The 27,051-nt window shown below is 39.1% G+C and overlaps 2 protein-coding genes across 2 annotated transcripts in view; one reads left to right on the top strand and one right to left on the bottom strand.

The window, feature by feature from the left end:
• LOC111147567 (minichromosome maintenance 9 homologous recombination repair factor) overlaps positions 1–27,051 on the bottom strand; it is an 88,189-nt gene that overhangs the window by 46,182 nt on the left and 14,956 nt on the right. Inside the window, exons 6-7 of the mRNA XM_022503669.1 lie at positions 24,040–24,165; positions 21,905–22,024 (exon numbers count right to left, since the gene is read on the bottom strand). Of these exons, the coding sequence (XP_022359377.1) occupies positions 21,905–22,024; positions 24,040–24,165 (246 nt within the window). The remainder of the gene's footprint in view (positions 1–21,904; positions 22,025–24,039; positions 24,166–27,051) is intronic.
• LOC111147568 (anti-silencing function 1A histone chaperone) lies at positions 6,298–20,222 on the top strand. Its single transcript, XM_022503671.1, has 4 exons — positions 6,298–6,787; positions 12,404–12,519; positions 16,792–16,968; positions 18,083–20,222. The coding sequence occupies exons 1-4, from the start codon at positions 6,679–6,681 to the stop codon at positions 18,293–18,295; spliced, it is 615 nt and encodes a 204-aa protein (XP_022359379.1). The 5' UTR covers positions 6,298–6,678; the 3' UTR covers positions 18,296–20,222.

Consider the following 27,051-nt stretch of genomic DNA (forward strand, 5'->3'; position numbering starts at 1 on the left):
AAAATAAATTTAAAAAGAAAAGCTAAATAGATGAATTGGACTTTGTCTAAATTATAAGCTTTTGGGCAGCTAAGGCTACCAACGACAGAAAAAAAAAAAAAAAGGAAAAAACCCTCACAGAATGGCAGAAAATTTTTCTGAAACGGATATATTCAGGTCTCTGAAAGTTTCTGATAAGAGACTTGTATTTAGAATATATAAAGAACTTGTACTCGCTTTGGCAGCTCATCTACTAGAACATATAAAGAACTCTTACAAATAAATAAGAAAAAGATAAAAACCCAATTGTTCAAATGACCTAAGGATCAGAACAGACGTTTCTCCACAGAAGATACACAAATGGCCAATAAGCAAACAAAAAATGCTGAACAGCTTTCGCCATCAGGTAAATAGAAGTCAAAACACAATGAGATACCACCTTCACATACCACCCATGGCTATCATCAAAAAGACATAATAAGCACTGGTGTGGATGGGGAGAAATTGGAACACTCACACATCGCTAGTGGGAATGTAAAATTGTGTAGTCACTTTGAAAAACAGCTTGGTAGTTCCTCAAAAGGAGTTATCATATGACTCGGCAACTCCACTCTTAATTAAGCATGTAACCAAAGGAATGGAAACATAGGTCCTAGACAAAAATTTGTACACAAATGTTCATAGCAGCATAGCTGTTACTTTAAAAAAAAATTACTGTGTAATTATACTGGTGTTCTTAAAAGTAGGTTCTTTATATGCTGGATTCAAGGCTTTGGCAGGCACAGATTCTACCAACCTAAAATCTGTCAGTTCCCTATTAGCTCATTTATTTGTGAAACTTTCCCCCTTCCTATCCTTGCCAGTTTTTGGCCTTTTCCACACGACCCTGCATATGAGGCCTCCAATCTCACGAGGCCTCCCTGCCTAGCTTCCGTCAAACGAGGCTCCATCTGATGCTGATGGTCTCTATAGTAACCAACTAGAAATGCTGCTATGCTTAGCAGTGGCTTTGTGCAAGCCGTGCTCTAGCCCAGAGAGGTTTTAAAAATCTGAGTCCTTTCTCGACTTACCACGCATTTCCCCTGATATGGGGAAAAGAGAGCATCTGATGAATGAGAGAGGTGAAGGGTTAAAGAGAAAAGGACTGAATGTAAAACATGAAAGAAGATGGATGAGTGGAGACTGAGTTCAAGAGAAAAATGAATTTAGAAGGAGCTTCATTTATTACAGGGGTAAGAACACATGGTAAAAAACTAGATACAAGAAATAGAAAATAATTATTAAGCACTTCCATTCATATTCTTCTGGTCAGAAACACAATAATGATATTCACATCAACAAACTGTCAATAACAAACATAATTATGGTGCTTCAGAAAGCTGACTGATGTCACCGATAGCTAACCAAAGGGTGTTTTATAGTGGAGTCCAGTTATGGATAAGGGATCAGACATTGTTTATATCTTCAACAAATCTGTAACATAATGATGGATGGCAGTGAACACAAAATAGTGAAAATGTTATTAATGAGGTGGAACACAGAATGGGGGAGAGGAGTCATACTTTATGTAACAAATACGGAAAACTCCAAAAAAGTATAGCAAGGCATTCTAGGATGTGTAGGTCCATCCTCCCCTACGTATCCCTTTTGCAACAGGAGGCTTGACCTTCTTGAGCCTCAAGGGGGAGACTCCCATAGCTTTGCCTTGACAAAAAAGTCTCCTCTCACTCCCAGTATATACCTGCGCTAACCTCTTTCATGGAGCTGTATTCCACAAGAGTTCATTAATCAAGACACAACTACCGTGTCTGCCAGCCTGTGGGTTCTTCCAGGAAATGATACCAATTACTTTTTCTACACATAGAGGCCACTTTAAATATCTGACAGAGGAGAGAGAATGGAGAAGCACTAGGTCAGAAATTAAAGGAACAGGTTTCTGAGCACCTGTGTCTTCATTTGTTATGTGGGAATGATAATATGTTACCCTCTTACCATACCAGGATGTTTTGAGGCTCAAAAGCAGGTTATTTAAAAATTCTTTAATAATGATAAAGAAAGCATCATACCATATATGTATATACATATACATATGTATATATATATATACTATATACACATATACACATGTACACACATAGTCTTTATTTGTGATACCCTATTTTGCCTCCCACAGAACTTTAATAACTGGTTAAAGTTCCATCCAACATGTTCTATTCTATACCCTACTCACTTGATTACATAGTTATCTTTCCAATAAAATCTATATATGTTTAGTCTTTGAATATGCCACAGACATGAACACAATTTCACATAATAAATGCTCTCTTCATATAATTAGTTATTAAAATCATTATTGTAGTATTTATTCCTTTTAGAAATGTAAATGCCAACAAATCTTGACATTCTACATTTATACAGAAAATCTTATGTAAAGCTATCATTAAGGGACGCCTGGGTAGCTCAGCTGATTAAGTGTCTACCTTCAGCTCGGGTCATGATCCCAGGATCCTGGGATTAAGTCCTGCATAAGGCTTCTTGCTTAGCAAGGAGCCTGGTTTTCCCTCTGCCTGCTGCTCCCACTTCTTGTACTCTCTGACAAATAAATAAATAAAATCTTAAAAATAATGAATAGAATTATCATTAAATTTTGACATCCTACAACTAATAAATAATTGGGAGCCCTTTAAACTAATTAAAGATCATACTACGACAAGACTTACATGAGATTTTTTTTTTTTAAATGAGGACAATAATGCAAATGTCTCTTTAAAGAGAATTAAATGCAGGACTAATATAATTACCCCAGGTGGAAATCCAGGATTTGAACAAAAGCAAGAGGTTAGCACTTCCATTCCTATGATAACTTCTGCAGCAGGCAGGAGCTGAGACTTGATTTAAATCTTAGTTATAATATATTTTAATTCAATATTTTAATTTAATTCAATTTAATTCTAGTTCATTTTAATTCACTCTTTTCATCTTGTTTTGTAGGTGACCTCAATTTAACTTCAAATTTAGGATTCTTAGAAGCCCTCCGCAGAGCAGCTTTGGAGCAAGGAAGAAAGCTGCATCTTGTCCCTTTAGATTTTAATTTGTAAGCCCAACACCCGTAGGTACTTTCTCTGAATAGCTGTGGCCTACCACTCCATACCCTGCCACAACCTACTGCCATAGCTAAATGATCACCTCATTTCACACCACAGAAAGTACTTGATAACAGACCAATAACTGGATTAAATAAACTGAGATTGCCAAATAAGCCTAACTGTGAGGGCAAATAATTATAGCTGTATTCTTTTGCTACGGTCACCATAACAAAAATACCAGCTTGGATAGATTCAACAATATAAATGTATTTTCTCATAGTTTTGGAGGCTAGAAGTACAAGATCAAGGTGTCAGTAGGGTTGGTTTCTTTTACAGCCTCTTTTTGGCTTGCAAATAGTTGCCGCCTTTTTTTTTTTTTTTTTAACCATTATTTTCTCTACCCCATCCTTTTTTTTCCCTTCAAAGCACTTAATTTTTTTAACATCTTAATTTTATTTTACTTTTTTCATGTTCCAAGAGTCATTGTTTATGCACCACACCCAATGCTCTATGCAATATGTGCCCTCCTTAATACCCACCACCAGGCTCACCCATCCCCCCACCTCCCTCCCCTCCATAATCCTCAGTTTGTTTCTCAGAGTCCACAGTCTCGCTGTGTCCTCAACATGGTCTTTTCTCTGTGCATGCTACCTTTGGTGTCTCTTTTTATGTCCAAATTCCCTCCTCTACAGGGACACCAGTTAGACTGGATTACAACCCACTTTAAGGAACAGATTTTAACTTAACCGTCTCTTTAACGGCCTCATCACCAAATACAGTCACATTCTGAGGTACTGGAGAGTTAGAGCTTCAACATATGAATGGGATGGCGGGGGGATACAATTCAGCGTATAACAATAGCTAACTAGGTTCATTTATCTCTGAGAGGCACTAATTTAAGCTTTGTTCATCTTGGAACCCAGACCATCTCTTTCAGCCATCCTTCCCGCACTTACACTGTACAGACAATTTTGGAGATTAAGTTCTATGCAGCTCTCCATCACATGGGTCCCCTTGGGTACTTAATAAATGAAGACACTCATGGTGCCCCATCAGTTGCAATATGGTTAGCTGCTTGAGTCACCAAAAAGTTGTCCAGCAAGAAATCTTATAGATTGTCTCTGAAACCAGTGATGCTTTTGCAATTTTTTTCCCTCCATGAGACACCAGCTCACTTTGAAACATGCTATGGCACATCTGGGAATCCTTCACCTTTCTTGTAAAGTACTGTCAACGGTGAGGAAAGAAATTATTGGAGAAAGTGCTCAAAGGCTCTTTAATGTTTTCAAGGAGCAATAATAAAAGAGTTAGGACAGGCAACATAAGAGGCCCAGAGCCAATACTTGCAGCTTTCAGTGGACTATTAAGGAGGGTCATTTCCCCCTTAAATACTATTGTATATGACATGTTAAACAAAAGGTTTAAAAGAAAATAAGCCAAACTAGTGGTATCCAGGTTGATCTTTTCAGTTGAGGCATCAAGTTTCATGGAAGATGTACCTTATTATGACATACCTGTGGTCAGATTGCAAAATACACTTTATTTTACCAAGATTATAATGTCATTTTTATAAAGTAAATTAGAATCTCCTCTTAAAAGTGCCTGCAAAATCAGAAAACTGTATACACCATTCTCAAGGGAGTCATGTTTTCATCTTCAAAAGGCCATTTATCTTACATATCTAGTGTATCTTAACAGCATACAGCAATTAACACTTCATCTTGGCTAGTGTTAGGACCAGCAATATTAGGAGTGAAGAGAGAATACAGTTTATCAGTCACAGTAATCTGCATCTATCACCACACTAAGATTCAGTCTATTGCACATAAACAATTGGCCTTGAAGAAACTTTTCTGGTAGATCCTAGCTTACTGTTTAATTCACTGCCAATAAAATAAGACCCCCCCCTCTAAGTAGTTTTCCTAAACATGGGGAAGCCTAGTATTACCTGTGCCATATAAACTTTCAGAAGACCAGCAGATAAAGGAGCCACATCAACAGCAACCTACTTAAGTATGCACAATGCCCAAAGAATGACAACTCAAAATTCTGGGCACTATATCAGCACAGATGATACTTAAGAAATAATACTTTCTCTGAATTTAATTAGCCAAGGTCATTGGTTTCACCGAAAACACTGAAGGAAAAAAAAATAATGGTTTATGAACAGCATGTATTAAAAGAAATCTTTATGACTCTCTTACTAGGTAAACAAATTGTTCAACAACCCCACTGTGTTAAAACCTCTCCCTTTCCCCACAATGGTAGTCAAACAGCCTAAATGAATCCACATGAAAGCCGATGAATCAAGCAGACTCCTCAAAACTTGTTTGTGGTGCCAAGAATTGTTACTTACTAACGGTTTAGGTCATAAATTTTTTGAAAATCACATGTCCTGGTATGCTGCTGTGTCTTTACTCTTCCTTTCCCTTTCCTATCATATTTTTTGCCCGTTGGTTTCCTGACACTTCCATTTTCTCTTTTTATGTTCCTGTTACGCTCACCAAACGACAGAAACCTGGGGTGTAACTGATCACATCTCTAGCAATCTTTTTCTTATTCTAGGGCTTTTGAGATTAGAACGGGAGACCCAGGTGCTGCCCAAATATTACCTATTCAGATCTTCCAAGCAAAGTGTGCGTGAAAAAGCCTCTCTTCACCCTTCATTTTGTGTCTATTTAACTTACGGCACTGTAGTGCCCAAACGCAGATATTGACCAAGAATTAGGTTTCCAAAATGGCTTTGCTCCTTTCGAGCTGGCATGAGGTCTATAAAATACAATTTATTTCCACTGCAACCAACCCTTCTCTCTACCCCAAATGTTACCCTGTACGTAGACAGCTGAACCTAACCCCGTGTAGTCAACCGAATCAAAGCTGCTAAATTGAGTAGAGAGACGGCACAGCCGTTGGACTGATGTAAAAAGAGCGTTAAAAGGAAAAAAAGGAAAAAGAAAAAACACACCCCCAGCAGAAACCACACGAAGCAAAAACCCAAGGGGCGGGCGTCGCCCACAATCCCGCCGTCCCGCCGCCTCGCCGGCCGCGAGCACGCCTCCCCGCCGCGGCCACGCCTCCTCCGACACCCGTCCCGCCCCGCCGCGGCCACGCCCGACGTGAGGCGCGGGAGCCGCCGGGCCGGGGGCGGGGCCTGCGCCGCCCCTCCCCCCCGCCGCCGCCGCCGGCGGCCTCCGCGCGGGCCTCCCAGCCCGTATTCCACTCACTTTGTTCTCCGCCTTTGTCCTAATCCACACCAGCAGGTGGAGCCGCAGTTAAAGTTTCCGAGTCCATTCCGGGAGCGGGAGCCCATCTTGCTCGCCGCCGAGGCCCTCGCTGGAGGAGGAGGGTCAGAGCTCGGGTGCAGCCAATCGCGGGCAACGCTGCTAGTTATCAGAGCAGAATGGGCTGTAGTTTAGTGAAATAGGAAAGCTGCAAAACACTGTGGAGTGCTCCCGTGTAAATAAAAAGAGGAAAAAAAAGTTTCTCAAGTCGCCGCTGCACGACGTCGGGCAGGCGCCGGGGCGGGGGTCTGCGCTCTCCCGAGCGGCCGCGCGCTGGACTTTATTGTGCCGCAACAAGCCCCCGTTCCCATTGTTTGTGTGTTTTTCAAAATATGGCAAAGGTTCAGGTGAACAATGTAGTGGTGCTGGATAACCCTTCTCCTTTCTACAACCCGTTCCAGTTCGAGATCACCTTCGAGTGCATCGAGGACCTGTCTGAAGGTGAGTCGGGCGCCCGCCCGCCGCCGGGCTGTCAGTTGCGGGCTGCAGACGTTGAAAGTTTCCCGGGCCCGGCCTCGCGCGGGCGGCCGGTGCTCGGCGCCGGACGGGCGGCGGGCTCGGCTCTGCGGAGGGAAACTTGAAGTTGATGGACGACGGCCGCCGAGGCGCGCGCGGCGTTCGGCCGCAGCCGGGGCGCCTGCCGTGGCTCAACTTGCGAGGAACTTGTTCAAGCGGAGGTAGCCATGTTGTCAGCTTTGTCTGGCGGGCGGGCGGTTCGCGAGACCCGCACTCGCGCCCGCGGCGCCGGCCGGGGGTCGCGCCGGGCTGGCCCCGCGCCGCGAACGGCCTCCGCGGCCCCGGCACGGAGGCTGGGAAGGGAGAGGCATGTGTGTAGTCGCGCCGGCGAGTTAGCAGCGGAGCCATCTTACCAAGAGTAGAGAATTGGGCCACCGACCCCGGCGTCACGACGCCTCCTCTCCGCGCCGCGGGTGACGAACACGGCGCCCCGCCTGCCCACCTTCCTGCCCCCGAGGGACAGGCAAATCCATTTTTAGAGCTTACGCCGGAGTTGCCCCACTCTTTGGGGTGGCCGTGCCTTGGCCGCTCCGGGGAGGAGAGCGAGGCTGTCCTCACGCTGATTTCTGGCTCCCTGGACCAACCAGCGGGGGAGGCGGGCGCAGGCTCGGCCCCTCGGCGCCCCGGCGCTCCCCAGGGACGGCGGGTGCTCCCCCGCGGCACTCCCCGGCTAGCGCCCGGGATGCTCGGGGCGCCCGGGGATGCTGGCGCTCAGGCTCGCCCAGACTGGCGGGGACTCCTGTTCGTAACGACGGAAACCTCCTCTCCTCCCTCTCGGGAAGAAAAATACTGCTAAGCTAGAAAGTTACATTTAACCCAAGAGCAGAAATAAGTAAAACACTGAAATAATTTCCAGGACTTAATCACTGGCTTCTCAGTAGTCTGAGAGACTTTTCTTCAAGAACGTGTTGAAATCTAATTAAAATAACTCCACATCCAAACACCCTGAGCATAAAACACAAAAGTGGTCTAGGAAATAACAGGTAAAGTCCTGAGAGCAATGCAAAGATTTTTACAATTTTTTCTAGGTTCGTTTTAAGGACTCCAAAGATATTTTTTAAATGTTCAGTAATATTTAGAAAGCTAAAACTTGCCAAGGTTTTTATCTTTGCCCTTAGATTTTATTAATCCAGTGCTTTCCTTTTAAATTTGAGGAGAAAAAATTCAACTTCATCAGTGATCATTTTACAGTTAAATAGCGGACATGCTTATTTAAAGTTATAAGTATGTTTAACAAAAATGCATTTAAAATTATGCTAATCATGGTATATAAAGTATTTCACTTAAAAATTAGTTTTTAATCTCTGCAAAATATATTTTATGTAGGGTGCCAAAGTTTTCAGAATATAAAAGCAATACCTGCTTATTGGAATAAACTTTTAAAAAGTTGTGCATACATTTATAAAGTAACAGTCCTCTGTACTCAAATGCCTTCCACCATCGCCTGTAATTAACACTTTAATCTGTGCTCTTCCAAGAAGTATTAATGCATACATAAGACATATATGCATATATATGTATTATGTGTATTCCATATTTTAAAAGACAGTTCATTTATTCAACTAATTTCTATTAGGCCACTGATAATAAAATTAAAGGGGATTTTTCTTATTACTCTGAAACCATTTGATTACTTTCCCAGAGTACTACTATAATCATTTCAGCTACCAGGTCAATTTTTCATACCCAACAGTAAGTTTTCCTTTTTATTGCCAATTATATATAAAAATGGACAAATGCAAGAGAAACCATTGATCAGTCCATTCCAACGTACTATATTATGGGTATTTCTCAAATGAGGCCATGCATTTTTTAAGAGCCAGTTTTGGACAAGGATGATAGATGATTCAGGATGTTACGGGGTTTTGACACTGCATGGTTGAAACCCACCATTCATTTAGAATTATGTTCCCATTTTTAACTGGCATCTATTCAGAACTTGGCTGAATCATGTCAGAGTTTTTGTGATACTAGTGTCAACAGTACACTTACTTCCACTTTTACACCTCTTCCTAGGGCACCTATACTGGTTATTTAGCATTTTTCAAGAGTTTAAGCTGAGTCATACTGAAGCTGCAAAGGAATCTTTCAAAAAGGTGCCATGCTTGGGTACTCCACCTAGAGGCTATGTGGATTAAGGAAATTAAGTTTATTTAGCAAAAGCTTAAAAGTTCCATACTTTTATATTGCAGTTCTTTAAAAAAAAAAAAAAAAAATCTATACTTAAAATGAAACTACAGAATATTCTTTAGAGAAATTTTCACTTCATAATTTTGTCTTAAACTCCAAGCCAGAGGTTGGCCACCATTTTACATGCTTAAACTTGATAGGAGACCCAGGATGTGTTTGATCTGATGGTCCCCAAGCTTGTACAAGTTTTGATCGACCTTCATGCTAATCTTGGGCCCTCTGTAGACTGTTGATTCTTTGTTTCTCTAACAGAATGGAGCCATTAAGTTGGTCAATATCAATAATTCTAAGCTACTGTCAGCTGAACCCTTACAATGTACCAGAATTGAACGTGGTGTTTCATCTTTTTAAACTTCAGGCTTGTTCTAATTCCCAAAGATTACATACTTTACACTCACCACATACCTTCCCAAGTACAGTAATTAGTTTAAAATTCCCTTGGTGACTTCCCTCACTTCTAACCATAATTGCAAATACTTGCAATTGGGGTTACCATGATTAAGTGAAACAATTAGTTAACTTTTTAAATAAATGAATAAACCCCAACAGATAACCTGTGTATTTGATTCTATCCCTTCTTTTCCTTTGTATACGGGGGACGGGGATGAAAAGAGAGTTTAAAAAAAAAAAAAAAAAAAGAATAAGAATAAAACAACTGATGCTAATTTATAAATAAATTACTGAGCATTTTAAAGTCAGTACCTACAGCAAGGATCCATTAGCATAAAAATTAAGGTACAGGTGTTCACTGAGTTACAGCCTGTGCTCCTTAAGGTAGATTATCTTTCCATGGCCTCTGTCCGCACCCATCTCCCTCCACAACCCCCCATACCCAGTTAAGTTCCTTTATCCCACTATTCATTTGAGAGCGAGAAACGGAAGAATTATTTCCTAGTTTTGGTTTTGGAAGGAGCCCAGGCTTTGAAGTTGCAGAAACAACTTGGGTTCTGATTCTTCGGTTTGGTGAATCTGGGTAAATTACTTAGCTTCTTGGGGACTCAGCTTGTTTGCATAATAGTATAATTAAATCTATATGATAAAGCTGTTGAGATTTAAATAACAGGGTGAAATTGACAAGACCAATGCCCAGCACATAGTAGGTCTTTTATAAGTATATAATTCTTGACTATGTTCCTATGCCAGACCACAAATGCCTTATACCATTTACAAAGCCAAGAGGACTATGTGTATTGGTACAAATAAATACATATGAAATGAACAAAATACAAAAACTGCATGTGACAATTACCAGACTACCCTCAATTGGCTAGTTTAGTAGGTTTTACACTCCTGTCGTAAGTTTGTCCACTTAGCTTCTGCATTTCCTACATCATTGATACCTATCTAGTAGATATCTCAAACTTAACATGTCCAAAACTAATTCCTGGTTGTTTTTAATCCCTACCCCTTGCAAAAAGGGGGACTGACTCTTCCTGCCTTTATCTTCAAGATCTATCCAGAGCGTGACTGCTTCTCATCCCCATAGCTACATATGGTCCATGCTACCATCAGTTCTTGGTCTCAGTTGTTAAAAATATCCACCTGTTTCTTCCCTCACCATCTTACAGTCCATACTGAATGCAGGATCCACACTGATCCTTCTAAAATGAAAGCTGGATCATGTTATCCTTCCAATCAGAACCCTCCCAATGGCTTCCCATGCTACTTATAAAAGAAGTTTTCAATGACGGCCTTCAAAACTTTGCATAATCTGGCCATGCCCCTCACACTCAATCTAATGGTCAGTTATTTTCCCCTTTATCCAGTTTGCACCAACCCTGACCTCCTTGCTTTTTCTTTTTCTTTAAGATTTTATTTATTTGGCAGAGAAATCACAAATAGGCAGAGAGGAGGCAGGCAGAGGGAGAGGGGAAGCAGGCTTCCTGCTGAGCAGAGAGCCCAATGTGGGGTGATCCCAGGACCGTGAGATCATGACCTGAGCCACCCAGGCGCCCCTACTCCTTGCTTTTTCTTGAGCAAGCTAAGCATGCTCCTACTTCTAAATATTTGCTAATCCTTCTAACTAGATATCCATATTGCTTCTTCGTCTTTTAATCTTGATCAGCAAATAAATGATCTTGTGAGATGTCAGATGCAGGGAACTTACATCTGGAAATGTGCTAGAAGATGGAAATATAAGTGGTCTAGGACAGAGCCATGAAGTACCTCATAGGTCCTCAGAAAATGACTGCTTTCTTAGTAAGAGAATAGACCTAAAGGAGCTTCAATAAATTGCAGTTTATCATACAATATGAATAAGTAGTACCTATTACTATTTCTCTTCTCTCTTTAGGGAACAAAAATACCTACACAATCACACAAAAATGGCAATACCACGGCAGCACTAAGTAGATTCTCAGTGTGTGACCTAGAAACACCCCCCTGGGAGTGCTGCCGTGGCCTTGGTGTAGTGAATCCAAGAGGCAGGCTGCACAGTGCTAAACACCTTAGGAGGACCAGAAGGTCTCAGAGGTGATCTGTATTTGCAATTGTCTTCCTCCCCCTTCTAAAGAGGCGGCAGCTCCTTTGAAAGAGCAGTTGCTTTACTCATCTCTGGGTTCTTGTAGCAGAGCACTCTGTAAAAGGTGCTCAATGAAAGCTGAATTACATATAACAATGGCATAAAATGTCTTGGGTTGCACTTTAGTGTATCTTCCTCTTCCTCGTGTCTGTTCCCACCACCCATACTCCTTATCAAGTGGTTATAAGGATCCCTGGTTTCCTCACCTACGATATAAAGTGGTGCAGTGAGGGGAAAAAACCCAACTGTGGTCCCTTTCACAGTTGATGAGTTGAAGCCCCTCATTTCTGAGCCACAAGGGAAGTTGGCTAATAATGATTTCCCACTTTGGAGCTCTTTAATAATCTGGATCTGTGCAACATAATATGGGGCAGCCCTTCCAAAGCGTGCTTAGTATTAGTAGCTTGTTAAAAGATGACATAGGTAAAAAGGGGGTGGGGGGATTCCATAGCTGAACAAACTTGGGAAATGCTGGATTAATGTTACTGGTGTTCTTTACTGAAGAAGTCTCACAACACGTACTCTGCCAAGGTGCTTTAGGAGTCCTCAACAGAAGGTTGTAGCATTTCCCAAGTTTTGGGCCATGTTGTTTTGTTTGCTAGTAGCCCTTCCCTGGGACTAGTGTTTCACAAAAGAACATTTTGAGAAAGTTTCTGGTAAGAAATAGAAGAATTTCATAAGGAGCAATTCAGTGCCTTCCTGGATTTTCTGCCATGAGAAGCCAATTTTAGCAGCCAATAAATGGCTTAAGTGGACATTAAAAGGGTCTTTGATGCCATCTCATAATGTAATTACTGAATATGAAATAACGTTTTGGTTTTTAACCCTAGACTTGGAATGGAAAATTATCTATGTGGGCTCTGCAGAAAGTGAAGAATACGACCAAGTTTTAGACTCTGTTTTAGTGGGCCCTGTTCCTGCAGGAAGGCATATGTTTGTATTTCAGGTAAGACTATTCTTGGTAAATATATATGCCAAATACATTTCTAAACTCTAATCTCATGGTCCTTATCCATTTCCTTGTGGGTTAAATCACTCTGCTTCTGCTGTATTCACTTTTTATCTGCTTCTCATCTGCTGTGAGAGGTTGGTGTGCTGTCTGCTCCAGAGCCGTGCACAGCACTCAGTAAAGCTCCCAGTGTCCCGGCATATGCGGTGTTTAATTTGGGGCTCTGCCTGTGAATAGTCCTGTAGTATTAGACTTTCAGTGGGGCTGGCCAGCAGCCCAATATAGGGATCCAAGGCATACTACAACTGGCATAGTTAGTATAGTAATATGCATCTTCAGTTTATGGTTTCAGCCATTAGGAGTAATGATCACAAGAAAAACAACTTTCAGCATAATCAGTAATTGAGCTAGGTTAGTAAGTAGATAGAGAGCTACTGCATAAAGTTGAATCATTGGAATTAAGGTCTAGTGGTTTACTAAAGCATCTAATCTGTACATATTATAGAGGATTACTGTTACAATAAAATAAACATTTGTTAGGGGAAATTCTAATACAAATGTTCTCAGGTATCACTGACAGTATTTGGGTCTGTGCCAAGGCTTTAGACACTGTCTTCTGTATTCAAAGTGTTACTAATTTTAATCCATGTTAAATTGTTGTATAAAGCTATTCAGTCACTTCTAATTATCCATGCTTATTAGGAGATATTTGTAAGTAGCCCAAAGAGTAGCCATAGGTTGAAAAACAAAACAAAAAAACACTTCATTTTGTTGCAAGTATTTCTACAAGAGTCCCCATCAGTGAAGTAGAACCCACTGAAAAGACTTCATCCAGAAAGAAAATTAACTCTTCCTATCCCTAACCTCCCCCCTCCTTTTTTTTTTTTCATTTCATAGATGGGACCAATTTAAATGAATACTGTTGGTCAGCTAATCCCATCAGATATGGGCCAAGAATTATAAACATATGGTATCTTGGTCTCCTAGCCTTAGTGCCTTTTATTAAAAGCCAACAAATAATTTACTATGTTTAAACAAATGGTTAAATAAAGCTCAGATATATTAGTTCAGATCTACTGATTAAAAGCGCTGTTAAGCCGATTTGGGTGAGTGCATAACCTTGGTGAAAGATGTGGATACTAGAGAATGTGCAGAGGGAACCACTGCAGTTACAGACCTTCTTCAGATCCTGGCTCCGTTGCTTATTAAACACGTGCGCCTTTAGACAGGCTCCCTAGCCTCGGTTAGTCACTCTATAGCTGTCTATAAAATGTGGATAATACCTAACCTCATTAGAATGTTAGGAGGATTAAATGAGGAATAAAGTATTTAAGTGCTATCACTGACAAATAATGCCCTACTTCTATTATTAGAACTAAATTTTTATTCTCTTAAGTTCTTGAAATTGTTACATAAAAGCAGCAGTATTTGCTTTAACCCACAAGCTTGGAAAACCCATACATCACTGATGATAATTCATGATGTGGTAAGAAACTTGGATTGACAGGTAGTGACACACCTTTTTATGCTACCATAAAACCTGCAAATAAATCCCTTGGCTTTGAAACAAACCCTTAAATGACTTTTCTCTGTGTTTATGTTGTTAAGAACACTCTTAAGTTTTTGGCTTAGAGTGAATAATTAATTCAAAAATATTTCCCTCCAGTGATTTTCCAGTAGTTTTACATTGATATCAGTGTTCATGTTGCCAAAAAGGACAGAGAAAGAAGCATGCAATTTAAATCAGATGGTCAGCCTGTACATTTACAGAATTCACCATGATCAGTGAAAAGGGACTAAAATACAGTTTTTGTCTTGTACTTTAAACAGACTGTCATAGTATTCGCCTGGTCTGCCATGAATAAACATACCTTTCACCTGAGTGTGTCAAAGCCTAGCAGGAAGATGTCCAGACATTTGCCTAGTACTGCTGGTTGAAGTTAAAAATCTCTACCTATCACTTTATCCTAAGTGATCTGAGAGGCCTATGGGTTTTTCTACTTGAATATGAATTTGCTGAAGTTGAATCCTTTAGCAAAAAAATTTTAAAACACAAACATGGCTAGTCTACTGAGGAGATGGGAAGCACTGTGAGGGGAAGGTTTCCATAGTAGTACTGAATTGCTTCTTTTTCCCATTCGCCACTCATTTCCAGGACATTAGAATCTCTTTGGGTAACCTGGAAGTAACTAGACCCCTCTGGGGGAAAGAGGGCACACAGGATCTTTAAGACAAACAGTATATTCTCAGGACAGGCCCTTAGTCCCCCTGCCAATCTCTCTCCAATGAGTCAGATTACTTCATGTCAGGAATTGAGTTAGAATAAATTTCAAAATACTAAGTATATACTGAGTGCCCAGAGCTATGCCAGACATGAGATTATAAAGATGAACTGGATAGAACTTCTGCTCAGTCCAGGCAAAGACTGAAGGGTAAACATATCTATTTAGGTTATTGGACATACATTAGTAGATGTGTGTCAAGTAATTTTAAGTGCAAAAACAGTATTATTAATTCTACCTTCTGAATCAGAAAGGGGTTTACTGGGGTCACCTGGGTGGTTTGGTTGGTTAAGTGTCCGACTCTTGATCTCAGCTCAGGTCTTGCTTTCAAGGTTTTGAGTTCAAGCCCTGTGTTGGGCTCCACACTGGGCATGGGGCCAATGGGCTTCACTAAGGATATATTTCATACAAATTTAGAAAGATGAATTTTGTAGGATGTTAGGGAAGAAACTTACAGGCCAAAAGAACAGTATATGCAAGGCACAGAGGCATGAAAGATTACCACTACATTTTAAAGAACTCTGTCTAATCCTAGAACAAGAGTAAGAGGTGTAGAATTAAATGGAGTGTGAATGTTGAAGACAAATTGTAAAGGGCCTTATAAATGAAGTTAAAGAACAGATTTTTATCTCTGAAATGGGAGTAATCGTCTGGAGTTTTTAAAACAGGTAAAGGAATAGGAATGGATCTTTGCCTAGCTAGTGTTGGCAGTAGTACAAACAGCAGGTGAGCTGGAGGATTCTAGTTAGAAAGTTATTCCAGTATTCCAGATAAGACATGAAGACATGAACTGAGTCTTCAGAAATGAGAAATGTTGCAACAGGCTGGATAGGGGAGGTAGGGAAGAGAGGGTACTGAAATTTTTAGCCTAGGTCAATGTTTTAGCCTAGATAGATATTGTGTGCCTTTTTGTGTCATCTGCATGTGGTAGGTACACAATAATTATTATCTTTAATGATATGGCTTGATAGAGAATGTCAGCCGGGGGTGTTGCTAAGCTATAGCACTGGCTGAAGTGTTCACCCAGGCACAGGGATGTTCTTTAGTGTCCTGGCAAGAGTCAGCTGATCTGCTGGGATGAGCTCCATCCCTTTAGCACTCAGAATGGCTGCCTCAGGTCACAATCCCATGCCTCACTGTCACTGCGCATCAGCCTAGGCCTCCTCACCAGTCTCCTTAGTGCCTCTCACACTGCCATGCGTGGAACCCTAGCCTTTGCCCATGCTGTTTGCCTTCTCTAGCTCACTTGCTTCACCTTCTGCATTCCTCAAGATTCAGCAGCTTGATTCAAAACATCATTAAGTATATCTTCTTAAACCAATCTTTACCTTGGTTGTATTTCCGTAGTATGTGTGGTTTAAAAGTACACTATATTTTAGTGGCTATCAAAGTCATTCACAATAGATGATTAATATTTTTGAAAATTTGCTATAGAGCCACTTCTATCCCATTTTCAGTCTTATGTTAATTTACTATTAGAATATTTGTGCAAGGGTGGGAGAGTGGGTGTGAGAATATATGTCCTGAGTATAAGAGAGAAACCAGTATAATAAACATTTGTTGCCAGCAGGCTGTGTGGAGATCATTGAATATTTACTAATTTAGGTTTAAAAATTATGACTGGAAATTATGACTAGAATCAACTAGACTATTGGCTTAATTGTTTGCTATATTTTATAAAAGGTTTTATAATTGAATATTGTATAATCCCATATGAACTACCATACAGTCTGACTAGATTTATCTTCCTATAAAAGTAGTGAAGTTTTCAGGTGCCCAGAGTAATTAGCTATATTGTGGAGAAATATTCGAACTAGATTTTCTGACTATAAGTCAATCTCAAAAATGAGCATTTGCCTTCCCAGTATGATTTCCAAGTTTTTGTTGTTTTGCCCTTAACTGACGGTGCTGAAGGGAACCAGAATGCGTCTTGCTTGCAGTTAACAGCCTTTTGTGATGTGTTTCTTTTCTTTTTAAATTATTGTAGGCTGATGCACCTAATCCAGGACTCATTCCAGATGCAGATGCAGTAGGTGTAACAGTTGTGCTAATTACATGCACCTATCGAGGTCAAGAATTTATTAGAGTTGGCTATTATGTAAATAATGAATATACTGAGACAGAACTAAGGGAAAATCCACCAGTAAAACCAGACTTTTCTAAGGTAATGACTATTTCTTTTTCATTACTTTTACTATACTTTTTTTAAAAGTAGATGCCATTTCATAGTATATTATGAAAATAGCTTGGAGACAAAATAAATTTGAAGTCCTTGTGCCAAATGGGCACACTAACCATTCCATTTCCATACTTGACCTCAGACCCTACCTCCTGATGAATCATTAGTAATTTATGTTGGTCAGGCACTTTCAGAGTCTCTTATGGTTTAGAAAGTTGAAAGTGCCTCCTCTAAGAGATAGTAGTTTACAACTTTCTCTACGGCATTTCCCGTACATCATATATATTAGAGATGAAACCAAAGGTCTTAAGTATCTCTGGTTTTGGAAAATAGCTTCTGAGCAAGAAGCTGAAACCTGTGCTTCAGAATTACAGATTCTCAGAAATACTTCCTATTTTATGATTTTTTTCATTGGGACCTGACAGTTTAGTAACTGGTGACTCATGTGAGATTGAACACAACACTCCATCTGCCTGAGCATGCAAGAAAAATTACATGGATGTAGAATGGAATGTTCTTTCTGATAATGAGGCTGGAATATTTAATCCTGGTATGGGACCTTCCAGTGACTCAATGTATTAGTTAACTATAAGGCACCTTGTATAGCAAAAAACTAGAATACTATTTCTGAGAATGAACCATAATAATTAAAAGGTATGAAACCACTTATAATGAGAGTTGATATTTGGGGAAATTTTTATTTTCTTTGGAAATATTACTGAAGAGACACCATATCAACCCAAAAAGCATACTAATTAGATAAAGCATCCTGTGGAGAATCCACCCTCAAGAAAGAAGAGACTGTCTCCCTTTTAGGAAACAAGTATAGAAGGGTTAGATATTTTGTTGTTTAGTAAGAGATCTGGATGAATTCCCTCAGATCCTTCATATCCTCTCCATTAGTCTAAAATATTTTTTTTGCTGTAGCCCTAGTCCTTGTGTATTAGTTACATTTAAGGTGCTTTACTAAATTTTATGCCTTTGTATAAATTTTAGCCCTTTGGCAGTACTGATATAAAGAACCATTTGATTAAGCTCCTATTCATGTATATTTAACTTTCTTAATGTTGTCTGTTTATATATGTCCTTCTTCCTTTAGCTTCAAAGGAACATTTTGGCATCTAATCCCAGAGTTACAAGATTCCACATTAATTGGGAAGATAACACAGAAAAACTGGAAGATGCAGAGAGCAGTAATCCAAATCTACAATCACTTCTTTCAACAGATGCATTACCTTCAGCATCAAAGGGATGGTCCACATCAGAAAACTCACTAAATGTCATGTTAGAATCCCATATGGACTGCATGTGACCACCTGCCATCCCTTTAGTACAAATTAAGCTATAAAAACACACAGAACTATTTGAAATTCCGTAAGTACATAGTCGAGACACAATGTGAAGAATTTGTTTAAAAACATCCTGTAGAAAGTTTATAAGAAAACCAGTATTTGAGCAAATTGTGGAATATAAATACAACTATTTTTAAGTAATTTTTTTCTCTAATGTGTTATTTTATTTGTTCTGAAACTAATCTGATTAAAACATATATATTATTTTCTTCTCTGCTATATGTAATTAAAGCACTTATAAAGAAAAATATAAACCATTAGACCAGGTTGTAAAGCTGTCTTAGCCTTTTGGACAATAATCTTTGGACCACTATTTTACTGGCCTTCAGAAGAACAAACTTCCGACTTCAACTAAAATGTTTCTGTGATAAATAGTTTGGTTTAATGTGAGGGGCAAATTTCTATTCTTTTTTGTCAATGTCCTTAAAGAAGGGATTTGAAGTCAACTATATGCTACCATGAACTTTAGGACCTGATTTTCTAGGCCACCTTGAAGCCTCTTATGGCAACTATTACACAGAATGTTAGATAGCATTCAGTTTGGTTTCTAAGATGATAACAAATGTGGTTAATTGTTCTTAAAGTCCTTTGTTTTATAACCATTTAGGACATCCAAATACTCCTTGAATCATCCATCATTTCTACCCAGTGAATTCAGCATGTCAAGAGCGCTAAGTTTAAGAATAGGATATTATAATGACTTAGATCTATTCATGAGATTTATAAAAATACAATGAACTTAACCCTTCAAAACTGACTTGTTAGATCATCTGTTGTTGACAGTGTTTATTTAAAAAAAAAAAAGTGGATTTGGGAAGGTGTATTTAGCTTTATCATAATAGATGAGTCACTATTTTGGAAAAATATATATTTTCACACATGTGGTACTCTTCTCCATATCCCTTGACACTCATGCAGAATAAGATTAGGCATATTTGTGGTTGATGTATTTTAGATAGCCTTTCCAGATACGTTTTTAAAAAGTAATCTTGGAAAGGAATCCATTAACTAAGTGGGCCAAAAGGTTCTTTTTCTTTGATGAGAGCTAGGTCCTTCCTCAAAGTTTCCTGTGCTTCATTAAATTTAAATGTAGAATATTCTCAGTACTCTTGCTGCTAAGCAAGACATTAGCCATATGATACAGTTATGCAGTGCCTTTATATCTAAAACTTTTATACTGCACTTTTTAAAGCTTTTATTTTGAGGAAGGGAAAAGGGCATTTGTCTGAATGTGGAATTTAAGTTGTATATATTTCCTGTCATTCTAAAAAAAGAATTTGTGAAGGAAAATTTTGCTAAATGTTAAACTTTGAAATTTAATATACCAGATTATCAAAATACTGTCCACTAACTAGTTCATAGATTTTAAAAATAAAATACATCCAACTGTTAAAACTATATGAAGAAAATTTCATTTTTGTTTATTTGCAATTAAAGGAAAATGTTAAAATATTAAAATGAAAATAAAAGTAAAATTTCCAACAAAGAGCTCAGTGATTAATATAACAAGATATGGGCTTGTTAGAAATAAAGGATATATAAGCCAAATTACCAAATAAAGCAATTTACTGCTGAGTTTTTATTCCGACTAATTATAGTGACTGACTCGTATTAATACCAAGAGTTAGGTTTTTACATCAATTTGTAAATGGACAGCTAATTTTCACAAAAGGTTAAGACTTACATTTTAAGTCTTCTTTCAGAATTTTTATGATTCTATAAGATTTAGAACTCAAACTATAGCACAGGGGTTTTATTTTCCCCCCATTTAGCTTCATTTAGAGACACTATATGAAGTATAGTTAAAATGTTTGGAATAGTTTTTTTCCTTTTTGATCATAGTAAATAGTTCTTTCATGAAAAGATAAACATGAACCAATTACTTACACCACAGAAGACAGAAGCAAGTAGGCTGGAGGGAATAAGGATATCAGTTGAGCTAGAAATCTGAGGAGCATGCATGCATTTGTTCATTTATAACCTTCTATAACCTTAGGCTTCCATGCGGTCTTATTGTTTGGTTTTAAGATTTGGGATTTCTAATTTTACCAAGAAAGTCTATGGAAGCAATTTTTGAAATCCCTGATACATATAAAAAAGTATATGACTCTGAAACACAAGTATTTATATGTTAATTTTCATGAAAATGCACCCATATAGTGCATCTTTATTGTGTGCAGTATATTCTGGTATCTTTTATTGTATTTCATTTTTAAAGTGCTGGTTTTGACTCCCTGAACTGGCATTTATGACTCTAAGGGACTGTGATATGCAGTTTAAAGAAAGGCCAGTCTGGCCTTTTGAATAGATGAGACTTAGCAATAACTTTTCTTTCATTCTAAAATTTATATTCCCCATACCTGTCTTTTGGATTATGATCTTGATGCTTAAAAAAAAAGGGAAAAGTGCTAGTACAGTGAATCAGCAACCATTCACTTGAAAACTGTCCAAATATTCTGAAGTTACTGGTAGCCCACCAGATAGCCTGGATGCATTTCTTGGCCCTCCATATAGTTAACTTACGAAACATTCCACATAATTACTTGGCAAACACTTTTGTTTGTTACCGGCATCATTTTATAAAGAACTCTAGAGCCCTGGGTCATAAGAATTTTTAAATGCACATAAAGTGTTCTTTATATATTCTTGCTTACTATCCTTCCAGTATGCTGAACCTTGTCTATGCCTCTCCATTCACAAATCCCTTCTCATCAATGCTTAATGTACTATTCAGTTATATTTCAAAATCTAAGAGCCCCTTAGAATGGGGCTTTCCTCATGTGGGACCATTAATGCAGCATTTGCTGCTTTATGAGAAGTTTTATAGTATAAGTTCCTCATAAGAAATTTCAGCACAGGCTTCCCTTAATAAGTAGCAAAGGATATTTGTAAAATGTGTGAAACCAAAGGCCTATTATAGACAGAAGTACAAGAGAAATATTTCCCCAAACACAACAGTGTAAAATACAAAATCCCATCAAGACAGGCTTTCTAAAAATTTTCCTAAAGTTACTTTATAATCACATCCTGACATTCGATCTGCAAAGGCTTTTAAATGTACTTGAAGAATCATTGCAATATATGAATGAAGCTCCACAATGCAGTGAAAGTGTGCTTTCCACGTATTAAGACAAATTTTCTACTGAATTTTCAGTAGGAGCTACTGTTGCCCGTGAGATCTACAAGCACAAAAATGCCTCAAGCTCTATGCCATCGATCTACTTTGATAAAGGGAGATTTTTTTTTTCCCATTTATCTCAATGTTTTGTTTACTAGGTCCTCATAAAAATGCCAGATGGTGCATGCTTTTTCCACATTAAATAGGATCTTTCAAAACTAAGATGCAAAAAAATATATGGGGTAAGTTTTAGGAAAATTAAGTGAAAGTGGAGCTTTTAAAATATTTTCTTAGAGCTACAAAAGTAGGTGCTACATATTTTCTTTGATTTTTGGCAGTAACTCAAAAATTAGCTTGAAATTTATCCTATGTTAGGTACTTTTTCATCAGAAAAACATTGTGTTACTGTATGTAGTAAAGTTAAATTAACTGAAATTGTCATGTAAAATACCTGCACTAGTAGATCCAATTCCTGTGGTGAGCACAGAGCGTGGTGTAATCTTCGCTGCATACTTGAGGAATTGAGATTTCCCTGTGCCAGGATCCCCAACCAATAAAAGATGAGATTCGCCTAGAAAAAAGTTAGTAAACTTTCAAATTTCTATGAAAAGACCCATGAATTAAGTGTAATTAATCAAGAAGAAAACGGTCTACTTGGGATGCCAACACAATTTACATTTTATGCTTCTGCTATTTACTTAAGGTCATTTAAGGACAGACTTAACCAGTTATCTTTAGAAAAGTTAACTATCATCATAGATAATAATTTTAAGTGATTTCTGAATATGATATTTATAATCTAATAGACTTTGTGCTATTTCCAGATGTTCAGGCATATGCCTAACATTTTAAAAATTTTTGCCTTATAGAGTTTCTGATTTTATTTTTTATTTTAAAGATTTTATTTATTAACGAGAGAATACAAGCAGGGGGAGGGGCAATCAGAGAGGGAGAAGCAGGCTCCACGCTGAGCAGGGAACCTGTTGTGGGATTCAATCCAAGGACCCCAGGATCATGACCTGAGCCGAAGGCAGACACTTAACCAACTGAGCCACTCAGGTACCCCTTAATCTATTTTTTTTTTTAAAGATTTTATTTATTTATTTGACAGGCAGAGATCATAAGTAGGCAGAGAGGCAGGCAGAGAGAGAGAGAGGGAAGCAGGCTCCCCGTTGAGCAAAGAACCCGATGTGGGACTCGATCCCAGGACCCCGAGATCTTGACCTGAGCCGAAGGCAGCGGTTTAACCCACTGAGCCACCCAGGCGCCCCTTTAATCTATTTTTAAATACCAAACTACTTGGCTAAATCTTTCCAAACAAGCCATACAAATATTTTATTCCATTTTTATTTAAGTATTTTTAAGTGTTCAGGACTTTATAAGTGCTTTATAAGTATCAAGTCGCTTATGATTATAACAGTTAAATGAAGACCTTTTCATTTTATGTAAATTATAGTAATTTAATGAAATAATCTACCTTAAAGTACTTATTTTCAAATGTAACAAATGAACATCTAAGTATCTTTTGGTATGTATTATCTCACTGATCAATTTATTCAGTTATACTCAAGTATTTCCTAAATACATTAATAGGAAACTCCTTATGCTCAACATTTAGCAGAGTGCCAGAATGTGATCAAAACATACAATACACATAAACTTTTTATACTTTCTATTCCATATTGTACCATATGGTTTTAGAAATCTTACTAACAGCCTTGTTTATAATACTGTCCTTTTAGTCTTTGGTTATTATGACCCTCAGGTGGCCTATGTAAGGGCCATAATAAACCTACTTTATGCCAGATTCAGGTCAGTTAAATGTGTTAGCTGCAAAAGAGCTTTCTGCCATTTGAACATAATTATACACTTAGAGTAATCTTTGCTTGAACGTATGACCTACAGCAGCACCTCATGGCAGATGGCACTTCTGCAACCTACCAGCAGAAGGGGAATCAGCAGGCAGATGACTGAGAGCAACAGTCTGAGAGAAACACACTGACAGTCACAGATGGAGAGACACTGACTTGGAGACCTTAAAAAGCACTATCTAATCTTTTCCTCTTGAAGACAGACTGGGGATCCAACGGAAAAGATAGTAATCAAAATGTAAAGATTTTATTTTGTGGCACCTTTACAGACTGGGGCAAAAATAGATGTTCCTCAAAACACTTAAAATTTCTTTAAGTCTTTGGAATTCTAGAAATTACCTTTTGGTATATAGATGCTGGACTAAGTATTGGGCAACTGTCAGCTTTAAAAGATTATGGTTAGTGGGGCGCCTGGGTGGCTCAGTGGGTTAAAGCCTCTGCCTTCGGCTCGGGTCATGATCCCAGGGTCCTGGGATCAAGCCCCACGCCGGGCTCTCTGCTCGGCAGGGAGCCTGCTTCCTCCTCTCTCTCTGCCTACCTCTCTGCCTACTTGTGATTGCTCTGTCAAATAAATAAATAAATTCTTTAAAAAAAAAAAAAAAGATTATGATTAGAAAATAAAGCTCAAAAAGTCATTTTTATCCAGGAAAGGAAAATTCTAACTTCTTACCTTGTATGTATTAACATTTCTCAAAAAGTTTTAATAGGTACTAACCTCTGACCCGTGTTCCTGTAGCATCAGTCCTTTGAATCCCACCAGCCAGCACCAGGGCCACAGCAAGCTTTACTAAGTACATCCCAAAAATTTGAGGGCACAAGCTGGCCAATATTTCATTCCTTCCTAGGAAAGGCAGAAAGGTCAGATGTTATGAACAGTTTTCAAGAAATCCTATCTGAAATTTCCCTTCTTATCCTAACTTCCTAGAAATATACTCTGCCATCTAATATCAAGAGAACCACTTCCAAATCCTACAGGAGTAAATAACTGTTTTGGTCCTAAAATTCCTTCTCTTATTAATGCCACAATAGGAAGTCTGCTTTTTTATTCCTTGCTTTTTATTTTTATGCCTGCTTAAGTTTCCATAAATTTATCATACTTTACAGGGACAGAAAGGAATCTCCTTTATTCCCTCATTAAGCCAACATTATCCCTTTAAAATACCATTGCACTTTACTCCACTGCCTAAATAAAATGAAGGTGCTCAATCTCAATAAGTCGGATTGCAGGAGCCAGTAATCTTTAAATACAAGAGGTACTTGGAGCTCATGGAGCTTCTCCAGAGGTCTAAGAAAGAAGTAAAATAATCTACCCTGTGAGTCAATTCAGCATTTGCTCTGAACAATTTGGTAAAGTCTCTTTACCTAGAATAAGTTACCAGGGTATCACAGTATTAAAAAGATCATATAAACTATAATTCTAGCAATCCAAGAGGGAAGTCTCAGATTCTTCTGATCATGTGTCGTTTAAGATTTTTTTTATTTTAGAGAGAGAGCATGAGCAGGAGGGGTACACGGAGAGACAGAGAATCTCAAGCAGACTCTACACTGAGCATGGAGCCCAATTTGGGGCTTAATCTCAGGGCCGTGAGATTATGACCTGAGCCGAAACCAAGAGTCACAGGCTTAACCAACTGCGCCACCCAGATGCTCCTGATCATGTGCTTTATTTTTAAGATTTTTAAATTTATCTTCTTGATGGTGGGGGAGCAGTCACAAGTAGGGGGAGCAGAAGGCAGAGGTAGAGGGAGAAGCTGGCTCCCCGCTGAGCAGGGAGGTGGATGCAGGGCCCCATATCAGGATCCCAGGACCCTAGGACCACGGGATCATGACCTGAGCCAAAGGCCGATGCTCAACAACTGAGCCACCCAAGTGCCCCTGATCATATGCTTTTTTTAAAAAGATTTTTTATTTCTTCATGTAACAGAGAGAGAGATCACAAGTAGGCAGAGAGGCAGGCAGAGAGAGAGGGGGAAGCAGACTCCCTGCTGTGCAGAGAGCCCGATGTGGGGCTCGATCCCAGGACCCTGAGATCATGACCTGAGCCGAAGGTAGAGGCTTAACCCACTGAGCCACCCAGGCACCTGATCATGTGCTTTAAGTAAGAAAATATCACTGTTTGAGTTTGTTTTTAGAAATGTCAAAACACCAAATCTGATAATCTGCCTATCCCACATATAAATAAAGCAGGTATTTCATTTGATCACTGGCCTAATTAACCAGCAGGGGCTCTTGGAACCTATACCATCCTCACAAGCCTGTCCTAAGCTTGTCTTCACTTATGTGGAACCCGCTACTGTGATGGTTCTCTCTCCACATGCCGGCAACTAATTTGTGTGTTTCAGGGCTTCCATGTTTGTGCTCATGTTTCAGAGGCAGCTCTATTTGAGGAGGAAAATAATTGTGTAAATATTTAGCTGATTATTCCAGGTCCAGAAGCTTTTCTGCCAAAGCATTAGGGAAAGGAAGAGGGCTTTGTCCAGAATTTATGGCCTTATGCACAAAAGCTCCTTATTGTAATGAATCAGAATTGATCCAATGACAATGTAGGGTGACATGACTTGGGATGGCAGAAATGTGAAGAAAGAGAATCTTTTAGTAAAATGAGAATCAGAAAAAAGAATTAGTAAATCCTAGAAGGCAGTTCCTTAACCACCAAAGGGAATCCCTCTCTTTCCTAAGGATGAAAGCCCAAAGGAAAAAGAGGAAGAAGGTTTGGGATCTAAGCAAATAAGACATTACAGCAGGTAGGTAAATTCTGACCAGAATTACACACACAAAGAAAGAAGGAATAGCCCCAACAAGCAGGTTTAGGAGTAGGCAAACTGACCTGGGAGACTTCTGTGCCAGCTGTGCTGAATAAAGGTAGATTCAGTGACTGATGTGCTAACAGGAAACATATCCTAGTGGTAAAGAGCACAGGCTCTGGGGTCAGAGGCCTGGATCACATCCCAGTGCTACTACTTACTACCCATCTGACTTTGGGCAAGTTTCTTAACCTCTCTGCCTCTATTTTCTTATCTGTAAGATGGAATGATAATGGTATCTAATAGAACTGTTGAGGATCAAAGGAGTTAATAAGTGTATGGCACATAGAACACCTGACACACTTAACTGTTAAGCTATTATATTACCTGTATTACTTATGCTTATTTCTGATCTCAATATTTACTCCCAATGTAGTTAACACAAAAGATATAAAGTGAGGTCTGAAGTACCAGAGAAAAATAAAGGGGAAGAACTATTCCCTTAAATTTGTTGTCTAAAGTTCCTTGAATCATGGCAATAGAGGCCATGGCTGTACCATGGAAGAGAATGCATTAGAGTGAACATTCCCCCAACTCTAGCTCCCTCCCAAATTTCTGCTTCTAAACCATGTTAATAGTGTGTCTAGAGCCTACCAGCTCATTCTTGTGGCATGGCCCTCAGTTACCCCAAGGAGAATAGGACTTCTAGATCTTCCCAGATCTGAGTCATCCCTGAATCGGTTCACATGGCCCAACAGACCCCAATCCCTACATTTGGGTTTCTATTCAGCATCTAGGCACCAGGGTCAGAGGATCCCAGATGTTACTGCAGACTGGAACAAAGTCTTCACCTTCTAGACAGTACCAGTGTCAGATCTTAGTGAAGCAGATCAAACTCCAAGAGCTGAGGAGTGAAATCCCTGGCATTAGACTAGCAAAATGAAGACATCCTTCCAGATACAGCTCTCCACTTCCACCACCCC

Source organism: Enhydra lutris, unplaced genomic scaffold, assembly GCF_002288905.1.
Source record: "Enhydra lutris kenyoni isolate GAN:26980312 unplaced genomic scaffold, ASM228890v2 scaffoldscaffold17, whole genome shotgun sequence".
In the NCBI taxonomy this organism is placed as follows: Eukaryota; Metazoa; Chordata; class Mammalia; order Carnivora; family Mustelidae; genus Enhydra; species Enhydra lutris.